Source organism: Aythya ferina, assembly GCF_964211825.1.
Source record: "Aythya ferina genome assembly, chromosome: 3".
NCBI classification, from domain to species: Eukaryota; Metazoa; Chordata; class Aves; order Anseriformes; family Anatidae; genus Aythya; species Aythya ferina.
In genome coordinates, this window is record NC_140298.1 from 30,510,121 (window position 1) to 30,527,369 (window position 17,249).

The window sequence follows — 17,249 nt, forward strand, 5'->3', positions numbered from 1 at the left end:
CTCCATATTCCTTGATTTCCTTTCTCTATTTTGAGTTTTAATATGATGCAGTATTTTTTTTTATTTTTTTTTATTTTTATATTGCAATATAAAATCTACTTTAACAAAAAGAAACAAGGAGAGAGTGGGTTTATGTATCAATTTTCACTTAGTAAAGGTCGGAGTTCCCTCTGGTGTAGAGCTATGTATGTAATAATGCCATGAAATGAGAACCTGCTTTAGTTCACTGAAGTTACATCTTGATCCTGTTCTAATTTGCCCCATAACCTGTCTCTGATAACACTGTCATTTTAGACAGCTCTGCACAATCTGACTCTGCTTTAGGCATCCTCTCACTTCTGTGAGCTTTCATCTCCAGCTAGGCACTGCTTACCCGACTTGAATTTTTCCCTGCTCAGTTCCTGAGCATTTCTAGACTGCCAGGTTTTGTTGTTTCTAAACGATATAAGTGAATTTGCTATTATTGTAGCTAATACGACCCTTAGATGTTCATTAAATCACATTTAATCATTTGAATTGCTTAATTAAATTGCTGGTACTTAATACTTTGTACTACTTCACTTAAATTGCTGACTAGTCTATGAATGACTCCATATCTACCCGTAACTTATAGGGACAATAAAAGATTGCTGCCAAATCACTGGTACCTTTTCCATCTTAAAGGATCGTATCCTTTTCTACCCAATTTTACTTCTGTAGAGCTTCTGAAGTGTCTGAAATTCTAACAAACCTCAATGAAATGTGAGCAAAATAAACAATATTGTGTAATATTGTAAAGTAATAATATTAAAAACCACCTAATATTCAAATTCATAGTATGAAATAAAAGCTGATAATATTTCACTTTCATATTAAAAAGGTTATGAATCTCTGAGATCATCTGATTTCAACCCCAGTTCATCTTAAGGTTCACCCTAAGGTTTGATAAAGAGTTCACCCTAAGATTTAATTACTCAGTGCTGGACCTCCTTGGTTATTACAGGCTCCTGGAAGAAAATCTGTGTCTTAATTCCTGCAAAATGAACTCTCTGATCTGGATTTAGGGACACTACTCTCTGTTGTTATTCTTTGAACATGCAGATAGGGATTTCTGCGTATACCCCAGTCCTTTAGCTTTAAGGCTCACCTTTTTCATATAATTCAGTCCTATAATGCTTTGAGATGTGCCTCTGTCTTGGACTTTGTCATGTTTAGTTGCTTCTCTTGAGTTGGGATCTTCCAGTAAAAGACATGAAGAGGCTGGAGGACTTTAAGACCTGCCTAAGAACTACAAAAATGTGGTGAAGACTTGGAGCCATGGTGGGCAGAGGTGGAAATCTGCAGGTTTTGCTGGACTGGGTCTTACAGGTGATCCCCACCCGGCTGCACAGAGATATCTTTTAGACATGAGTATCTCTGGCTTTGGGGTATGTTATTTGCAAAAATAATGGCATACCTTGATGGCTTTTCCTCATAGAGTACACTAGCTCATGTGGTCAGTTCCTTTCTTGGCTTTTCTTACAAGCATAATTCTTACTCATTTGCTTTCCCCAGGAGCTTATTCACCTTCTGCTTATTTGGATGGTTGTTTTGACAGTCGTCCTGCTAAATTATGGATTTCCTTATTGTTTGTATATTAAAATGTTCCTGTGGTAGATGGGGTGTAATTTTCTGTACATGACTCATCTACTGACAACTCACTGAAGAGAAAACCTTCCCCCATCTGGTGATCCAGTCTGTATCTGACAGAAAAAAAATATCTGCCTCTTTTTATTGCCTCTCAAACTGTCAAATGGAAGAGCATTCTTGACACAGACAGAAAAGTAGTTTAGTAGTGGTAATGGTTCAGATGAGATGCAGAGGAGATCAGCTTTTTTCTAGTGTAAGGTGACTTATCCCAAAAGCTCGTATTTGAAGGATTATGTTAATCTTCAAACATGAACTTTAGAACTTGGATATGAAATAAATATTTACAGTATAATATTCATATGTCATGAACATGGCCATTTTGTTCAAATTGTGAAAACGTTCTGCAAAGAGCTATTAATGATACAGGCTAGCAAATGCAGAGATCTTAGCCTATTACTATGTTTTCCAGAAAAGTCTCTCTATAGGGGTGAGTTACTCTGCATTCATTTGTCGGGTTATCGTTTTGTCATTTTGCTTAAATAACATTTGTTTCAGATTTGGCCTCTGAGTTGTGATATAAACCACAGGCATTGTTTCAATTGCTGGCTTTCCATATACCCCCATCCCCCCCCCCCCATAACATTATCTTTGCTTTCTAATGTAACTAACCTCTCTTTTGCTTCAGGAATTATTTTTATTTATTAACTTGTTTTTTTTTAATCTGTCTGTTGTTGGTTTTCCCTGCACTGTTCCTTCGTATCTTTCTTTGCATTTCTGTGTCTTGGGCACTGATGTTCTCAGTAAAGGTTCCTAGGTCAAAGGACTTCCTTTAACAGGTGACAAAAGTTTTGTTATTGGAAGAGAATGCAAGCAAGCTGCATCATTTCTGTGCTTGCCTCTTCACTAAACTCTATCATTTCTGCTGAAGTTGGGTCTGATAAATGCTGAAATAATTGGTTTTAGGAGGGATGACTATCAATAGTCATTTATTAGTGATTTTTTTCTTTTAAATCAGGTGATATTCATAGTGATGGTAATATGATTTTAAGATTATGCCTTGATACAATTTCAATAGAATTAAGGCTTACATAGTGATATTCTTCAAAGACAGTGTTGAGCCAAAGCCTATTTAAATAAACGATGACAGTGTCTGACTTAAGCAGACTTCAAATCAGGACTAAATAGGGTGAAATTAATTATCAGAAGACAGGAATTCCTTTCATTTCACATTGTTCTTTATTTAATGATAATTTTTTTTTTTTTTTTTTTTTTTTTTTTTTGTGATGAACAAATTGCTGATTTCAGATGTCTCTTTCACTCTTCCTTTTAAGTGACCTGGTTCTACCTTGCAGATTCTGTGCCACATCTGCATTTCTTAGAATCAGTTTTTCAGCTGGGCTGACCCTCCCATCCAGGTCACATGTGCTTCTCCTAACAGCAGCTGATGTGAATATCAACTCCAAATGTCCTCATCTATGTCAGCATTTTTCTTCTTTTTCAGCCTTTTCACAGGGATGTTCTTTCAATATCTAATAGAGGTAACCAAGACACCAATTTATTTCCTTTAGAGAACTGAAACTAGTCTTTCTGAGCTGTCAGATTGCCAATTTTCTGTGTGAATGACTTTTTAAAGTCACTGAGATGCAGAGAGTAGATTCTTTCTGACCAATTTTTATATCTGTAAGGCAAAGTTAAGAACCTGGTAGATTCAGCAGTTACCAAATTAGACAATGTGTCTAAAAGAGGTGGTTGTAGTATAATGAAGACTAGTTTTACCCCCCCAAAAATAAAGAATAAAACATAATGCCAAGTCATTACTTAAAATTCTGACATCCTCCTTCATTATATAAGTAAAAAACAAACCAAAAAAACACTAACACAAAAGGGCACCTTTTCATGCCCAAGAAAGGTTTGTGAGAAGGAGAAATAATAAAATAACAAAACTTAAAAAACAAAAAACCCTTATCCTAGCTTTTCATTTGATCCTGCTCTTATTGGCAGTATTCAAAATAAGCAATGTTCATTACAGCTTTTGCTTCCCTTAGTATGTAATTTGCACATCATTTGCACAAAACATATACAACACCCAGTACCCCAGGTTGAAGCTAAGGCTGGTATTTTTAGAACTTTGAATAAGCCTACATGTTTATTCAACCCTCATATTAAGCAGTAATAATACATTTATATCAATGATGTAACTTTAATTTGGGCTCTACATACTTATTGGTCATCACAGAATACTGTAGCCTCTGCTAGAACCGCATACAGTCTTTGATCCTGCATTAAAAAAACAGAAGCAAGGATTTTTACTTACTAAAATATATGGAATTATTTATTTTGCAGGGACATCCATCATTTACAAAATACCTCATTTCACTCTTTGTAGTCTCTTATGTAGTCTTTTAGACACATTAGTCTGACAGCATTTCAAAGAGAAATAATCAGAATTACTAGCTACAAGGGAAGCATCCCGTCTTTATAACATACTCAAAGCAGGCTGTTCATTTTTAAGCAATTAATTTTCCAAGTTTTCATTTGTGAGTATCATTATCTTTCTTTGTGAGGAACACTTCACCATTTGGATTCCTTGAATCCAGCACATATAACCCTCATCCTTCCACATCAGCACCTGTGTTAATTTCACGTAAAATATTAGAAATACTCTGGATAACAACAAAACTTCACTTAAAATTTTTAAAGAATATACCATTTGAAATATAAAAAGAATATACCATTTGAAAAGGTAGCACTTGGAAGTAAGCAGTTAGAAAAAGCAGTCTGCACTAACATATCTCTCTTTAAGGCAAAGATTTCCCTTTAAGCTATTTGAAAATCTCGTTTACCAGGGTCTTTCATCCCCTTCTGCTTCCTTTTTTCTGGTACTAAGGCATTAGGAAATGGAATTCTTCATCAGATTTCTGGAGCTCTCTCTGTGAGTTCATGAATGTGAAGGCCAGAGAGGTTGTTATGACTGGTTAGTCTCACTTTGTGTCTATCAGTATGGCAACCTTTTTTTTTTTTTTCTTTTTTTTTTTTTCTTTTTCTTTTTTTTTTTTTTTCCCTGAATCATGCCACTAATTCCAGCTGAGCTACAGTTGACAATTTAGACTAACATCCAGTTATCAAATCTGAATGAAAAAATGAATCAAAGACTCAGCAAGTCTTTGGGTTAAGTAGTTCCTAAAATGGGTTACTGTCATGGAAAGAAGTGTGTGTTTATTTCTGTGTTTTAAAAGATTCAGTATCTTGTCTGTTTTCAACATCCAGTTTCTGTACCATGGTATTTGTTAGAGTGGTAGATTAGGGAGCTACCATTTTTTTTTTCTTCCCATGCTAGAATTACGTAATTTCAGTGTCTGTGCATCTTTTTTCTTTTTTTCTTTCTTTCTTTTTTTTTTTTTTTTTTTTTTTACCCTCACCTGAATCAGAAGAGCGTGATTTGGGTCTTGATGTACTCCTGTGGTGTGCTCTTCTTGCTGTACAAGAATGCCATCGTACTCCAGTTGACAGGCTGTTACGTTTTATCTTTGTCTTTCTTAAACTGATGAGATGCCCTTCCAGAGGCTCTGAAATTATTGACATAAAAAAAAAGTGTTTTCACAAGTGCTTCAGAAACTGATGAACTTAGATCATTTAGAAAGTTCATAGGTCTTGGGATTTGAGATCACTTCTGGAAAATCCTACACTGTGTTGTACTTGGCAGGGTAGGAAGGAAGTATACTGTGTCATTGCCATGGACGATGCATATTTGTACGCTGTCATTAAAAAAATAATCTGACAATTTGGGGCAGTGAAACATGACCTGTGTTTTTTTTCTCTGTTATAGGAGAAACTGTGTATCCAGTTGTTGCATGATTACATTTTAAAGCCTTTTATAGCTCACTAGTACTGAAAAGGATGTTAATAAGTCACTTGCTTCCTCCCTTCCCCACAGACAGGATCAAACACACCTAAACTATTCCTGACAGATATTAGTTCAACCTGTTTTTAAGTTTTCAGTGATGGGAGTTCTGTCACCTCTGAAGCCAGTGCTTTATGCTCTTGACTGCCAAAAACTATTATCGAGGAAAATTGGGTATGATGCTCTCAAATTCTCTAACTACTGAACAGGGTGGATGAAATATTTTTCTGTGGGTTAAGAAAGAATTTGGTTTATGAAATCTATCGGGACACTTGAAGAATATTGCTTCCTTTTCTTTACTGGGTACCATCATGAAAAATGCCTTGTCTTCTGGAAATATGCCTTGTGCTTCCTGTCGCTGTTGCAAAGTCAGTAAAAACTTAGTTGTGATTTCATAATTATCAGTGTTTGCACTGAGACATTTTTCCCTTTCTCAGCCCTCAAAAGCAAGTAAGAGGAAAAAAAAACACACTATCGCGCGCGCACACACAGAAACCCAGCAGTGGTTATCATTATTTTCTGTCACTGTCAACATGAGGATGCACAGTTTCATTGTCCTTGGTGAGGTGGCTGTATCTTTAACGAGGCAGTCTGTCATATCAGCTCAGTGAATGCTTATGAGATTTCCTTCCCTGAGACAGGAAATCTTTCATGGCAACACAGCATGCTGATTCACATGAATATCTGATGGGTTTGGAGTGTTTCTCTTGTAGATTTTTTTAAGCACTTTTAACTGTTACGGTTGGACATAGCTGAACAATGCACAACAAGTTTAGTGGGGTCATGGGTCTTATTAATTTTGATTGTGTGATCCATTCTCAGGTTCAAAAGACAAGTCATGCCTTGGATGTGCAGTGATTGTAGACAACCTCCCTTGCGGAGCCCTTTGCCACATATGGAGCTATGTAAGTACAGAATGTGATTTCTCCCTCCATTGGTTTTACTGGTTGTGACAATATTTTTCATCTCCCAGTGCCAGCTACCATGAAGTGTCAAATGGCTCAATATCTCCATTGGCACTGATGAATTTGGAGCTTTCACCACATGCGCTAAGTTCTTTGTCTTCCCTGAACTGGTAGAACTGGGGAGCTGTCTGAGACCTTTACTTGGCAAATCTTATTGAAATAAAAAGGGAAATAAAACAGTAAAAATTTGACTGTGTGTAACAGAAATGGTAAGTTCTGTGCAGACTGGAACACTACAGAATTATTTCATTTCTGATAGTCTTGCTACCACTGTGTGAATAATTTGCAACAAGTATTTAACCCTCCATGACAGAATTTGAAAATATTGTGCATTCACTTTGTCTTTATTTGCTGTATGCAGACTTTTTACCAATATGCATTATTTTGAATTCTGTTTGTAGCCTGTGGAAAACTGCAGAGGAGTCAAAAAAGGCAGGTCCTACATATTAAAAGATTTGGTGAATTTTATAGATGGAGCTGGTAAAACTGGCAGCAAAAGATAAATGTGTGGTCAAAATGGGGATTATTTATTTTTAAAGTCTTTCAGCATCTGAATAAAATTAACCAAGTAATTCAATTGAACTTATTCAGAGATGAAATATAAAAATGCCACTGGAATAATTTTTCTCTTCTTGACCTTATCTTTGTGGTTAGAGGACTTTGTGAACTTCCCTGTTAAAGACAGATTATCTTTAAGATTTTGAAATAATCTTTATTGTAATCTCTTCCATGTCTCACTTGCATGAGTGTAGATGGGGTAAGACCAGAAGCTGTTCCACTCCTTTGCACTTCTGCAGGCTCCTGTGCCCTCACCTAATAAGCCTTATTTCTCTCAGAACTTCACTTGAACTTTCTGCTGTCTTTTACCCTCTGTCCTTCCTACCTTTTCCTATTCCTTACAACCAGATCTTCTAATTACTTCAGAAGTCCATCACATGTGTGTTTTTGCCACAAGACACTTTGTGTCTTTGCCACAAAGAACTTTCTATGCCTGTTTTCTCCAGATTCTTATGCTTGGACAAATTAGGTAACTGCTTTCCAAGTGCCTCTCCTGTCTTTTTGTACTTCATTTTGTCCCTTTATTGTAAGGTATTTGGATATATTTTCTGTCTTGCAGTGGAGTATAGGGAGCAGATATTCCATCTTTCCCGAATATTTGTTTGTGGTTAATAGAGGAGTACATTTACCTCTAACCCTATAACTCAATTTTTACTGCCACACAACAAATTCAAGACCACTTTAAGGCTCAGTCTTCCCAGAGTCATTTAATGATATGAAATCATTGTCATGTGAAAGGCATGTAAAAGCCAACCAGTGTCTTTCTGAAGACGAGTTTGAAAACAATAGATTAAAAAAAAACATACTCCTTGGTCTCTCACTAACAAACTAGTTCAGGCAGTGATAAGATTTCTCTGTGTGTAAACTGAATTCATATTGTTGACCCATATAATTAAGTGGTTCATGTGCACATCAACAAACTCTCACTGTTATGAATCATATTAAAAGTGTGACTCAAACCAATATGCTTTGCTTTTGAAGCCTATCTAGAATGAACAGAAGGAGCAAATAACTTACAAAAAAGTGTCTGCTGTGCCTTTAATCTCCTTTGGTACTTCTTGGAGAACAATGGAGAACATTCGGTATTGCTGACTGTTAAATTTTATTGTATGGATTTATGGATTTCAATTTTAGTGTGTAGTTTTGCTTCTATTTAATGGGATGTATACCTATAAACCAGGAAAGCTCTACTGCTTAATCTGCTCACAATTCCTAAAGCACCACAAAATTCTCTTATGAGTCCTATATTTTTTCTCTGTTCTGTGGCAGATACAGTGTAACATTTTTACTGATGCTTTGGAAATGGCCTTTTCTTCAGGTGTGTGATACCTGATTTGTGGTCTTGCCTCTTACTTCGTTCTTGCTTTCTAGTGTGATTAAAGTTCAATAATTGAAAAAATGACACACATTCTTACCTGGAAAATATTTTTTCCTTTGAAATAATTAATGATACTTATTTTCAGACAAGTTGTACACAGAAAATCAGGGACATTTCCTTGTCTCAGGAAATGTAAATATTTGGGGCCTTTTTTTTTTTTTTTTTTTCTTCTCATTTGCTATGCCTGAGATGTTTTGAATGAAGTCTCCTGCCTTAATGATTTGGTGTTTTCTACTACAGTTTCCAAGCAGCTCTACTCTAAACCACCTATGATGCCAGAACGCTTCATCAGTACTTTATGACATTCTCCTCCTTTAACTAAGCCTTTAACTAGTGGCATTAAACCATTCCTCTGCAAAATCAGCAACAAGAGCTCTTTACTGCCTCAGTGCAGGCTTGCATGGAAGGCCACCAAAGCCTCCCGGTCACTTTTAGTGAAGGCAAGAAGCATGCATTATGAGGACCAGATGCAGGAGGACAGAGGAAGGGGAGTTATCTGTGGCACAGAATTTCTAGAGCAGCCATTCGCATGAATTTTTCTTGGCAGGTCTAACCAACATGTTCTCTAGTTCTGCTTCATATGATCACAGCTGTCAGGAATTGTCTCTTCATGACTGTGTGACAATTCTTCTGTACATAGAGATGAGCACAGTGAAAACTACAGCACTACACAAGTAATTAAAATTTCTTGGCATTCTGCAAGAAATTGTACTGAAAGAATGCTAAGAATAATAGTTAGGCATTCCCACACCCTATCAGAAAATTGCAAAATTAAATTCAATTCAACAATATAATCTCCTCTGCTAGTTTGTTGTTATGCCATAAGCACAACCCATTTCTTGAATAATCCAGGGAAAGTAAGGGACTCGTATTGATTTGGAAACAGAACTATGTGGCTGGCAAATGTCTTATCTGTGGCTAGATATGCTCTTGGTGCTTTTCAATACAATTTGATAGGTTAAGCTATTCACTTTATGTGAATTTGTAAAGAAGATGAACTGGAAAATACACATCTAAGCAAATCATTATTGCACTCTATCCTGCAATCTTACCCAGCCAATTACAGACAATGTTTAAGTCAAGGTCACAATAAAATTAAATCTTTAATCTCTAATGCTCAAATCTCAATATTAATGTAGCAGTCATATGAAATCGTAAGGTTGGTAGTTTTCTCTTGGGAAAATTTAGCCAGAGAACTGATCCCTTTCACTCAAAGAGTATTAATGTAATCAATGCTGCATTGGCTGAGCTGATAAAAGACATAGATGTATTTATGTCCCTAGAATGTATTTATTCAAAGAATGTTTTCTCTTCTCTTCTTAGGCAAGCAGTGCAGTCCAGTTGTTCGTCTTCAGGAAGTTGTAGGAATGCTTGTAATGATTCCATATTTTCATTTCCACCTTAACTTATATTCATCTTAGTTATTATTATGCCTCATTTTATTCTTCATTTCCTTCCTGCAACTACACAAGTGCTTTCAATAGAGGTATTGGTAAATTATACATAATGACAATATTAACACAATAATACAACATTCTCTGCCTGAAGTACCAATTGACTTAATCCATTATTGGCTGGATTTTACTTTTGAGAAGCTATTAAAATCACAGCTTCCATAAATACACACAGAAACTAATATAATATATCCATAAAACCACTAAAAAAAAATATCAATGTCCATTCACTTAACATATAAGGTAAAACAGAATGATCAAATTCTTTTTGCTTTGTTTCTTAGTCTCTCACAATTTTTCTTTTTGTTGTCTGGAATGAGGACCTAGATGCTTGCTTGGTAACCAAAACCTCTATTTTAACTTCCATTAGACTGGCCATCCTGAAAACTCAGGTTTATGCTTCTGTGCCTTCATAGACTGTCTGAGGAAGGAAACACACTCCACTTTGGATATGTTTGTTGGTATGACAAAGTGAAGAGCAGTTTTATATCATGGCACTTGATTTTATGGGGTCTTTTTTCCATCGGTTCTGCCACAGGAAGCACCTCTTCAGCTTCAATAGCAATTAGAGGAACAAAGGAATTCAGGATAGTCACAAGGCAACCTCTTGTCATTATGAGAACTGTTTAGGCCTTTATTGATAATGGAAAATTTTCCCACTGAACGGCCATGTTTTCACCAGGGCATCCTTGGTGATCATGGAGAGATGACCTACTAGTATGAATGCCAAGGAGGAAGAATATAGGATCTTTGCTGAAAAAAGTGAACTCTTCTTTCAGCAAGAGGGAAAGAAATGAGTATCCTGAATCAACAGAAATATCCTTTTACTAAAGCATTCTATGATCTAAACAGTATGCATTCAAACAGTAATGTAACTGCCTCATGGCACTTCAGTGTCTTCAGGATTTATTAAAAAATCTTCTACTTCTTGTGAGTGACAGTGAACCAGGGAACTGATTTGCACTATAATTTACTCTGTGGCTTTGATCCTGAAACCTGTGATATATTTTATTAGAATAATTTCTATTCGTAATGAAATGATTAGTGTCCTCCAATGTCTGCCTCAAATTTGGTCCTATTTTCTTCACATATCTTTCATAATTTGAAACATATCAGTTAATTGGAGTTGTCATTTAGCTGCCAGCTTTACTGGAATCAATTTTTAAATCAAAGCAGGACATGTTGTAATTGAGAATGAGGCTCCAGGTATCCTAGTGGTCACTTCATGGTGCTCCCGATAAATACCACAATTTAGAGAATATAAAACTAGTCTCTCATCTGCTAAATGCATCCTGCTGTGAAATTGCAGCCAGTTAGAGAAGGAAAGATGCCCTTAGCATAGAAAAATGGTTTGAGAGAATATGAAAGTTATAATGGAAAATGTAATAGATGCCAGAAATAATTACACAGGTGACTTCCACAGGGTATGACTGCCATTCCTTTTATTTCTTGAGAAAACCCAGAGCCTGTTATTAATTAAGCTGCAAAAATAGGAATCTGCTGTGGTTCTTTAACCATCAAATAATCTACTTTTCTTTCCTATCTATTGTATTCTTAAAAAAGATGCTTACTCCTGAAATCTTTTTCTGTTCAAACAAATGATCATTTAATATATATATATATTTTTGGGGGTTATGCTACATTCTGTCCTAAGTTCTAGAAGCACCATTTAGAAACATTAGCACATGAAAAGTTAGCATGCAGTGATGTTTTTAAAGATATATACAGAGCAAATAATTAGTACAGGAGAAATAGCACTGCTTTGAATACTGAGTGTGAAAAACACAAACATGGCAAACCACCCATGTATATGAAAAAAATAAGAAAGGTGAAAAACTTCTGAAGAGATCAGGGTATTGCTGCCTATAGGTGATTCATGAGACTTTTTTTTTTTTTTTTTTCAATTTCCTTTCTGTCAGCATGCCTGTGAAATAACACTGTGCTGTTGGAAGTGTTTGCTGTCTTCAAAATAGTGGTGTTAAATTCTGACCATGAGTTGCAAGCCATGGTTGCCTTTGTGCTGTTAGGTTTACTAAATATTTTCAGATATTATTTCTCTCTTATTTTACTGTTTTGTTCCCAGTAATCATTATTTAATAGAGTCCTGCTCTTATCATTAGAATAATAATAATAATAAAATCCTCCTGTTAGAAAAATCTGAGAAAAAGGACCTAAGAGGGCTTCAGGTGTCTTGTTACAGAGCAGTTCTCATGCCACCAGTGCTGAAAGCCGCTGGGACAAACTGCTTTTGCTTTTTTCTCCACGCTTCTACATTGAGTGAGTTACCTCTTTTAATGCTGCTAGTTTTGAGAGCAACCTGCTTTTGAACGAGGTTGGGGGTAATGCCCTTCCTTCTAAACCAGAGAAGGGGGTTTTGGTTCCAAACCAGGCTCTGATCTCTTCATAAAAAACCACCAAGCTGAGTCCTTGCAGTCTAAACGATAAATGCTCAATGCATTTTGTTTTTTTCACTTCAAGAGTGAGATAGATGACACAAAAGGTCCTTCAGGGTATTATTTCCCAGCAGCTTAATTTTTTGGTGTCAGTCAGAATAGTCTGAAGGCTGCTATGACTGACAGCAGCAAAAGCCGTGATGGTGGATAGTTTTAATAGTGAATGGAAGGAATAAACCATTTGCATTACAGAACTCTAAAACAAAGATCTGTGTTTTTCTTTTTTTTTCATTCCTTTTTTTTTTTTTTTTTTTTCCCTGAGAGAATGAATTCTTTCAAATTAAAGTCAGAGCTAAGAATCAGAAAACATGCACACTTTTACACTTGAGGGGATTGATTGAAAGCTTGGGGGATCGGAAGTAGTCTTGCAAAGCCAAATATGACACTTAATTGAATGAGCTATGATGTGAGAGATTAAGCTGAGAAGGAAATAAATCCAGTAATTGGAAGAAAACAGAGTATATGTAAATCTAGAAATGTAAGACAAAGAAGGAAAAATTAGGGAACAGGCAACAGTACCAGGTAAATGAGAAAGAGGTATCAATAAAAAATTTCAGAGTAATATTGCAGCATTAAATTATCTGAGGGATTTGAATAGAATTTGAACAGAAATCTGTCAAAACTACCCTTAGTTTTTACTGAGTTATAAAGTTTGTTAGTGTCAATATCTTCCTAGTACTCCCATTGCCAACACTTAGAACTTCTCTGCAATAATTGTGCAAGAGGAATAATATGCTTAAATAGTAAATGCTGCTTTAAATAGTAAAGCACTGTAGTAAAAATCGTGTTGAATGGCAGTCTTGAGTGAATGGTGCCCCTCAGTTAATGAATAACATCCATTTTTATTAAATATTTGAGTAAAAATTTTAAAGATGGGGCAATCAGCTGTTGCGGAAGCCTTGAAGTTAGAACAGTATTTTGTGAATTGTGTACCAATTAAATTAGTTTATTCTGTTGTGTGTTGCTACTGATTCGCTTTTTCTCTCTGTCTGAAATCTGGAGTCAGCATTCCCTATAAGTCCTCTGTAATGCTATTTACTATTTGAAATTGAAGTGTAGATTGATGGGATCTCTCCTTTATTTTTTTTTCCTCGGTAACTGCATACATTAGACTTCCAGCTCTCTCTGTTATATGGTTAGGCACCTGAACTGGGCAGGTTGTGAGCTGTGAGTCAGAAGCAGGTGCTAAGACAAAGGCTCAGGGCACACCTCACAGTGTCCTGTGGATTACTTGGATCCCACTAAGCTGGAGTGGGAAGCCCGTGGCTTCCCTCTGAGGTTCCCACTGTCACCTACCAGCTCTGGGCAGAGACCTGAGATCCATCTGTCAGCAGTGTGATCACTCCAGAGTTGAAATTAGAAGTGGAAGTTCTTACTTGTCAGGCCTCTCACAGGCCTCCCTCAGAGTGACTTATCCCCAGTCAGAGCCAGAAGCCCAGTCCTGCAAATCCTTACCCGTTTGACTATGCCTGCTTACATGAGTAATGGCAGGAGTGCTCTGCAGGGTTGGGTTGTTTAATTTAGAACCCAATTATCAGATCATGGCCTATGTTCTTCATCGGGGAGGAGGATCATTAATCAGGTTGCAAGGTTTTAAGTTCAGTGGTAATTCATGACAGGGAAGACCCTGTCATGGAGACAGTACTGTATGTGAGCAGACACCCTCCACAGGCTGCAGCCAGCTCACAGCTATGGAATTGTGCCAGTAATTACACACGGGTAAGGATCAATAAAATACATTTACTTTTACCTCAAAGATACATAGTAGAGTAGGCAAACAGAAAATGGGTTATATCTAATGACTAAGTAAAGTTATAAGTACCTTACACCAACAAACGCTTCCAAATTCAATGACTCGACAGCTTGTTTATTATTACCTGTGTAATTTCTACTCCTGTGGATGTACACAGATTTTCTTGGAGTCATTTTAGTGATTTGTATTTCACTGGTGGTAGGCAATTTAAGAAAGATATATCTTGATGAATATTGATCGGATAAATATTTTAAAAGGTACAGATTAGAAAAGAAGGCAAACACCATGTGTAATTCATCTATTATGACAAATCAGGAAACATTTTTGATTTCCATGAAAAAAATGTCTCATGCTAAGGTATTGATTTTTTTGGATAATTCTTTCAAGTTGGGCTCCATGGAGTTTTGCTGCAGAAACAGCAATACTGTGATATTGTTCCAAATCACTGGGAAACATTTTTAATATCAGGATAATAGACTACTTAAGACAGTTAATGAAATTATTGGTTGGAATTGGTTAGATATTGCAGTTACCATTAAATGAGGGGGAAAAATGCTGTTTTGCTGAAAATTCCCCGAAGCATGATTGATAAGGTATTCTACTTGTGTAAAAGCTGTGTCACAGTGATTGTGTAACGTTTATGGTGGTATCTCCTGCCAAAAGAAGTCACATTTTGCACCATTACTGGTTTTGAGAGACAGGAAGAGCTTGGGGTGTTATGACACAGAGACTAAGACATTCCCATGACACCTTTGGGGTAGCAACAGGATTTCTGTTGGGACTACTTCTGTCCAGCACAATAACTGCAATGTGCTGCTCATCTCTGAGTAAACAATCTCAAGCCAAGGTCCTAAAGAGATGCTGTTTTAGGATTTTGGAACAGAGTGAGTCTAGGACATCTTTTTCAAAGAGTGGGCAAGTTGCTGTGAGCAATTTCCAGAAAAATACCGTGTGACAGCAATTGTGCCACACTTGAAAGATGAAGTCTAGCATGGAGCTATGGGGACAAAAAAAAAAGGCAGCTCACTATGTTCATTATACTTCAAGAGAAGTCACAGATTGTTCTAAATCACACTGTAATCATAGTTTAAGTAGTCACCTGAAAAACAGAAATAAGTATTTTGTTATCTGTGCTTTAAAAATGGACTTAATTGATACTTAAAGGAGATCCAAGAAGTATAGAGGCCATAAATAGCATCTGAAAACTGTTAAAGAAAACTGTTAAAGAAGAAAGAGAGGAACTGAAAATGGCTTTTGTGTGGTTTAGTGCAATATGTCTCATCAGGCTGGAGTTCACCATGGGTTCCAGTAGAGCTGAGGTTAGATTACTGTCTAGTTTGTATTGCATGCAGGCTATGCAAGACTTAATGTAATAGATTACTCATTATTCTTAGACATAGTCTAATTGTTTCTCCCTCATACACATCTCTGGAAATATTTCTTTAGTAAATGACATTTTTTTTTTGTTAAAGAAGAACAAGGAATCTGATGGATATTTCACTTGTGTTCTGCAGAGAGCAGTATTAATTTCACTAGTGACAACATGACAATTTGCCCTCATAAAAACATTTTTCACTCATTCATCCCATGCTCTTCAAAGTGGGATTATTATTATAATCCCTAGGTTAAGGCAGGTGAAGCTGAATCACAGCGTAGTTAAGGATTTATCCAAAGTCATGCAGCAAGTAAGTGACAATTCTGGGAATAAAGGTTATGAAATGAGCTCTCTTGATTGGGTTAATAACAATAGTAGCAGCAGCAAGAACAAGCTGTTTTGCAACTTGAGGATGAGAGATGACAACTCTAATTGGAAATCTGTCTGTTGACCTATCAGGTCGGGTTGTGATTTTATTACCAGGACAGTGTGTTGGGGATAAGATGAAGTATAGCGATGATTCGCTGGTAAACCAAGCCCTTTGAAACAATAGCTTTGTTTCTTACTAAGTAACCAGCAACCTTTTAGCTACTATTTTTTTCAAATCGTATAGTTTTCTTCTACTGATCACATATGTGGGGCAGGTTTGTCAGCCTTGGCCGAAGTGCCTGGAGGTTAGAGTATGTGCAAGCCTGAGCTGCGGCTGCAGGTTTCACCTGAGACAGCCAAGAGATTCATTATCACCCAAGGGAGAGCTGGAGGCTTATCATTGAATTGTCCTCTGAAGATACCTCATTCTCTCCACTTACTATACTGTGAGAGTGACAGATTTTTCCATAGATACATAGTCTTTTGAAAACCAAACATTAGGTGTGATGGATGTTTTAGGCAACAGTCTTTCTAACATGCTTTTCAAATTCAAAGATTTTTAGCTGCTTTTTTTTTTTTTTTTTTTTTTTTTTTTTTTTTTGGTCAAACTGTCTTAGTTCATGAACTACAAGATGCTAGTGGAAATTTTGTTCTCTTCAAAATTTTGAATGGATGGGGACTGAAATGTGTGTTGGAAAATAAACAAAACAACTGTAAATCAGGACAGCTAGAGGTGATGTGAGAGACAACAATAGATGTGAATTCTATGAGTAACATGCAGATAAAAACCTTTTCATCGATTGAAAAGATGATGAATTATGTTTAGTGCTGCAGCCATTCATTAAATGTTTCTTGACATTGCAGCATTCAGATTTTGGAGTTAGATGCCTTGAGAGGTCCAGGAGAAAGCCTGCTTCAGGAGAAATTTCCCAAAGTAGTTGCACATGCAGGGAAAGATCCGGTGGCTGTGATCCTTTGTAAACCAGTAAATGCCCACTTCTTCAGCAACACGCAATTTGGAGTCAGATTTCTTTTAAAATTCAGGTCTTCAGGGAGGTGTTGGGGGTAGGAGGAATGCATCACAGAGATAAGAAGTTCAAGGCAAGAAGAGACCACTAAATAGCATAGCTGGACTCTCCATAATACAAGACATATAGGATTTCAACCTGGTTAAGTATGTTGAGCCCTACCTATTAATGCTTAGAGACTGTCTTCCAGCAGTAAGCTTTGTTTGGGAACAAAGAAAAAGAAAAGAGAGAATATATGAATATCCTCAGTAGCTTGTTCTCTGATTTACGGACCCCTTATTATTAAAAAGGAACTTGGTAAATAGTAGGACTCCTTAAATGTCTAGATGTTTTGTCATTGATTTTTTTGTTAAAGAGACTTAAAAAATCATGTTTTTAACCAAGACTGCTTATTACTTTTACTACAA

General features: G+C 36.4%; 1 protein-coding gene across 9 annotated transcripts in view; it reads left to right on the plus strand.

Annotated features, from left to right (window-relative positions):
* The window catches only part of LOC311433862 (uncharacterized protein), a 443,722-nt gene that overhangs the window by 249,758 nt on the left and 176,715 nt on the right, over positions 1–17,249 (plus strand). For 7 of the 9 annotated variants that reach the window (XR_014690994.1, XR_014690995.1, XR_014691002.1 and 4 more), the window contains exon 3: positions 6,332–6,414. Coding sequence is in view for 5 of the 9 variants with exons in the window: in XM_084513514.1 (XP_084369640.1) it covers positions 6,332–6,414 (83 nt within the window). In the remaining 4 variants the exon portion in view is untranslated. The other 2 variants (XR_014690996.1, XM_084513520.1) reach the window with 2 other exon arrangements.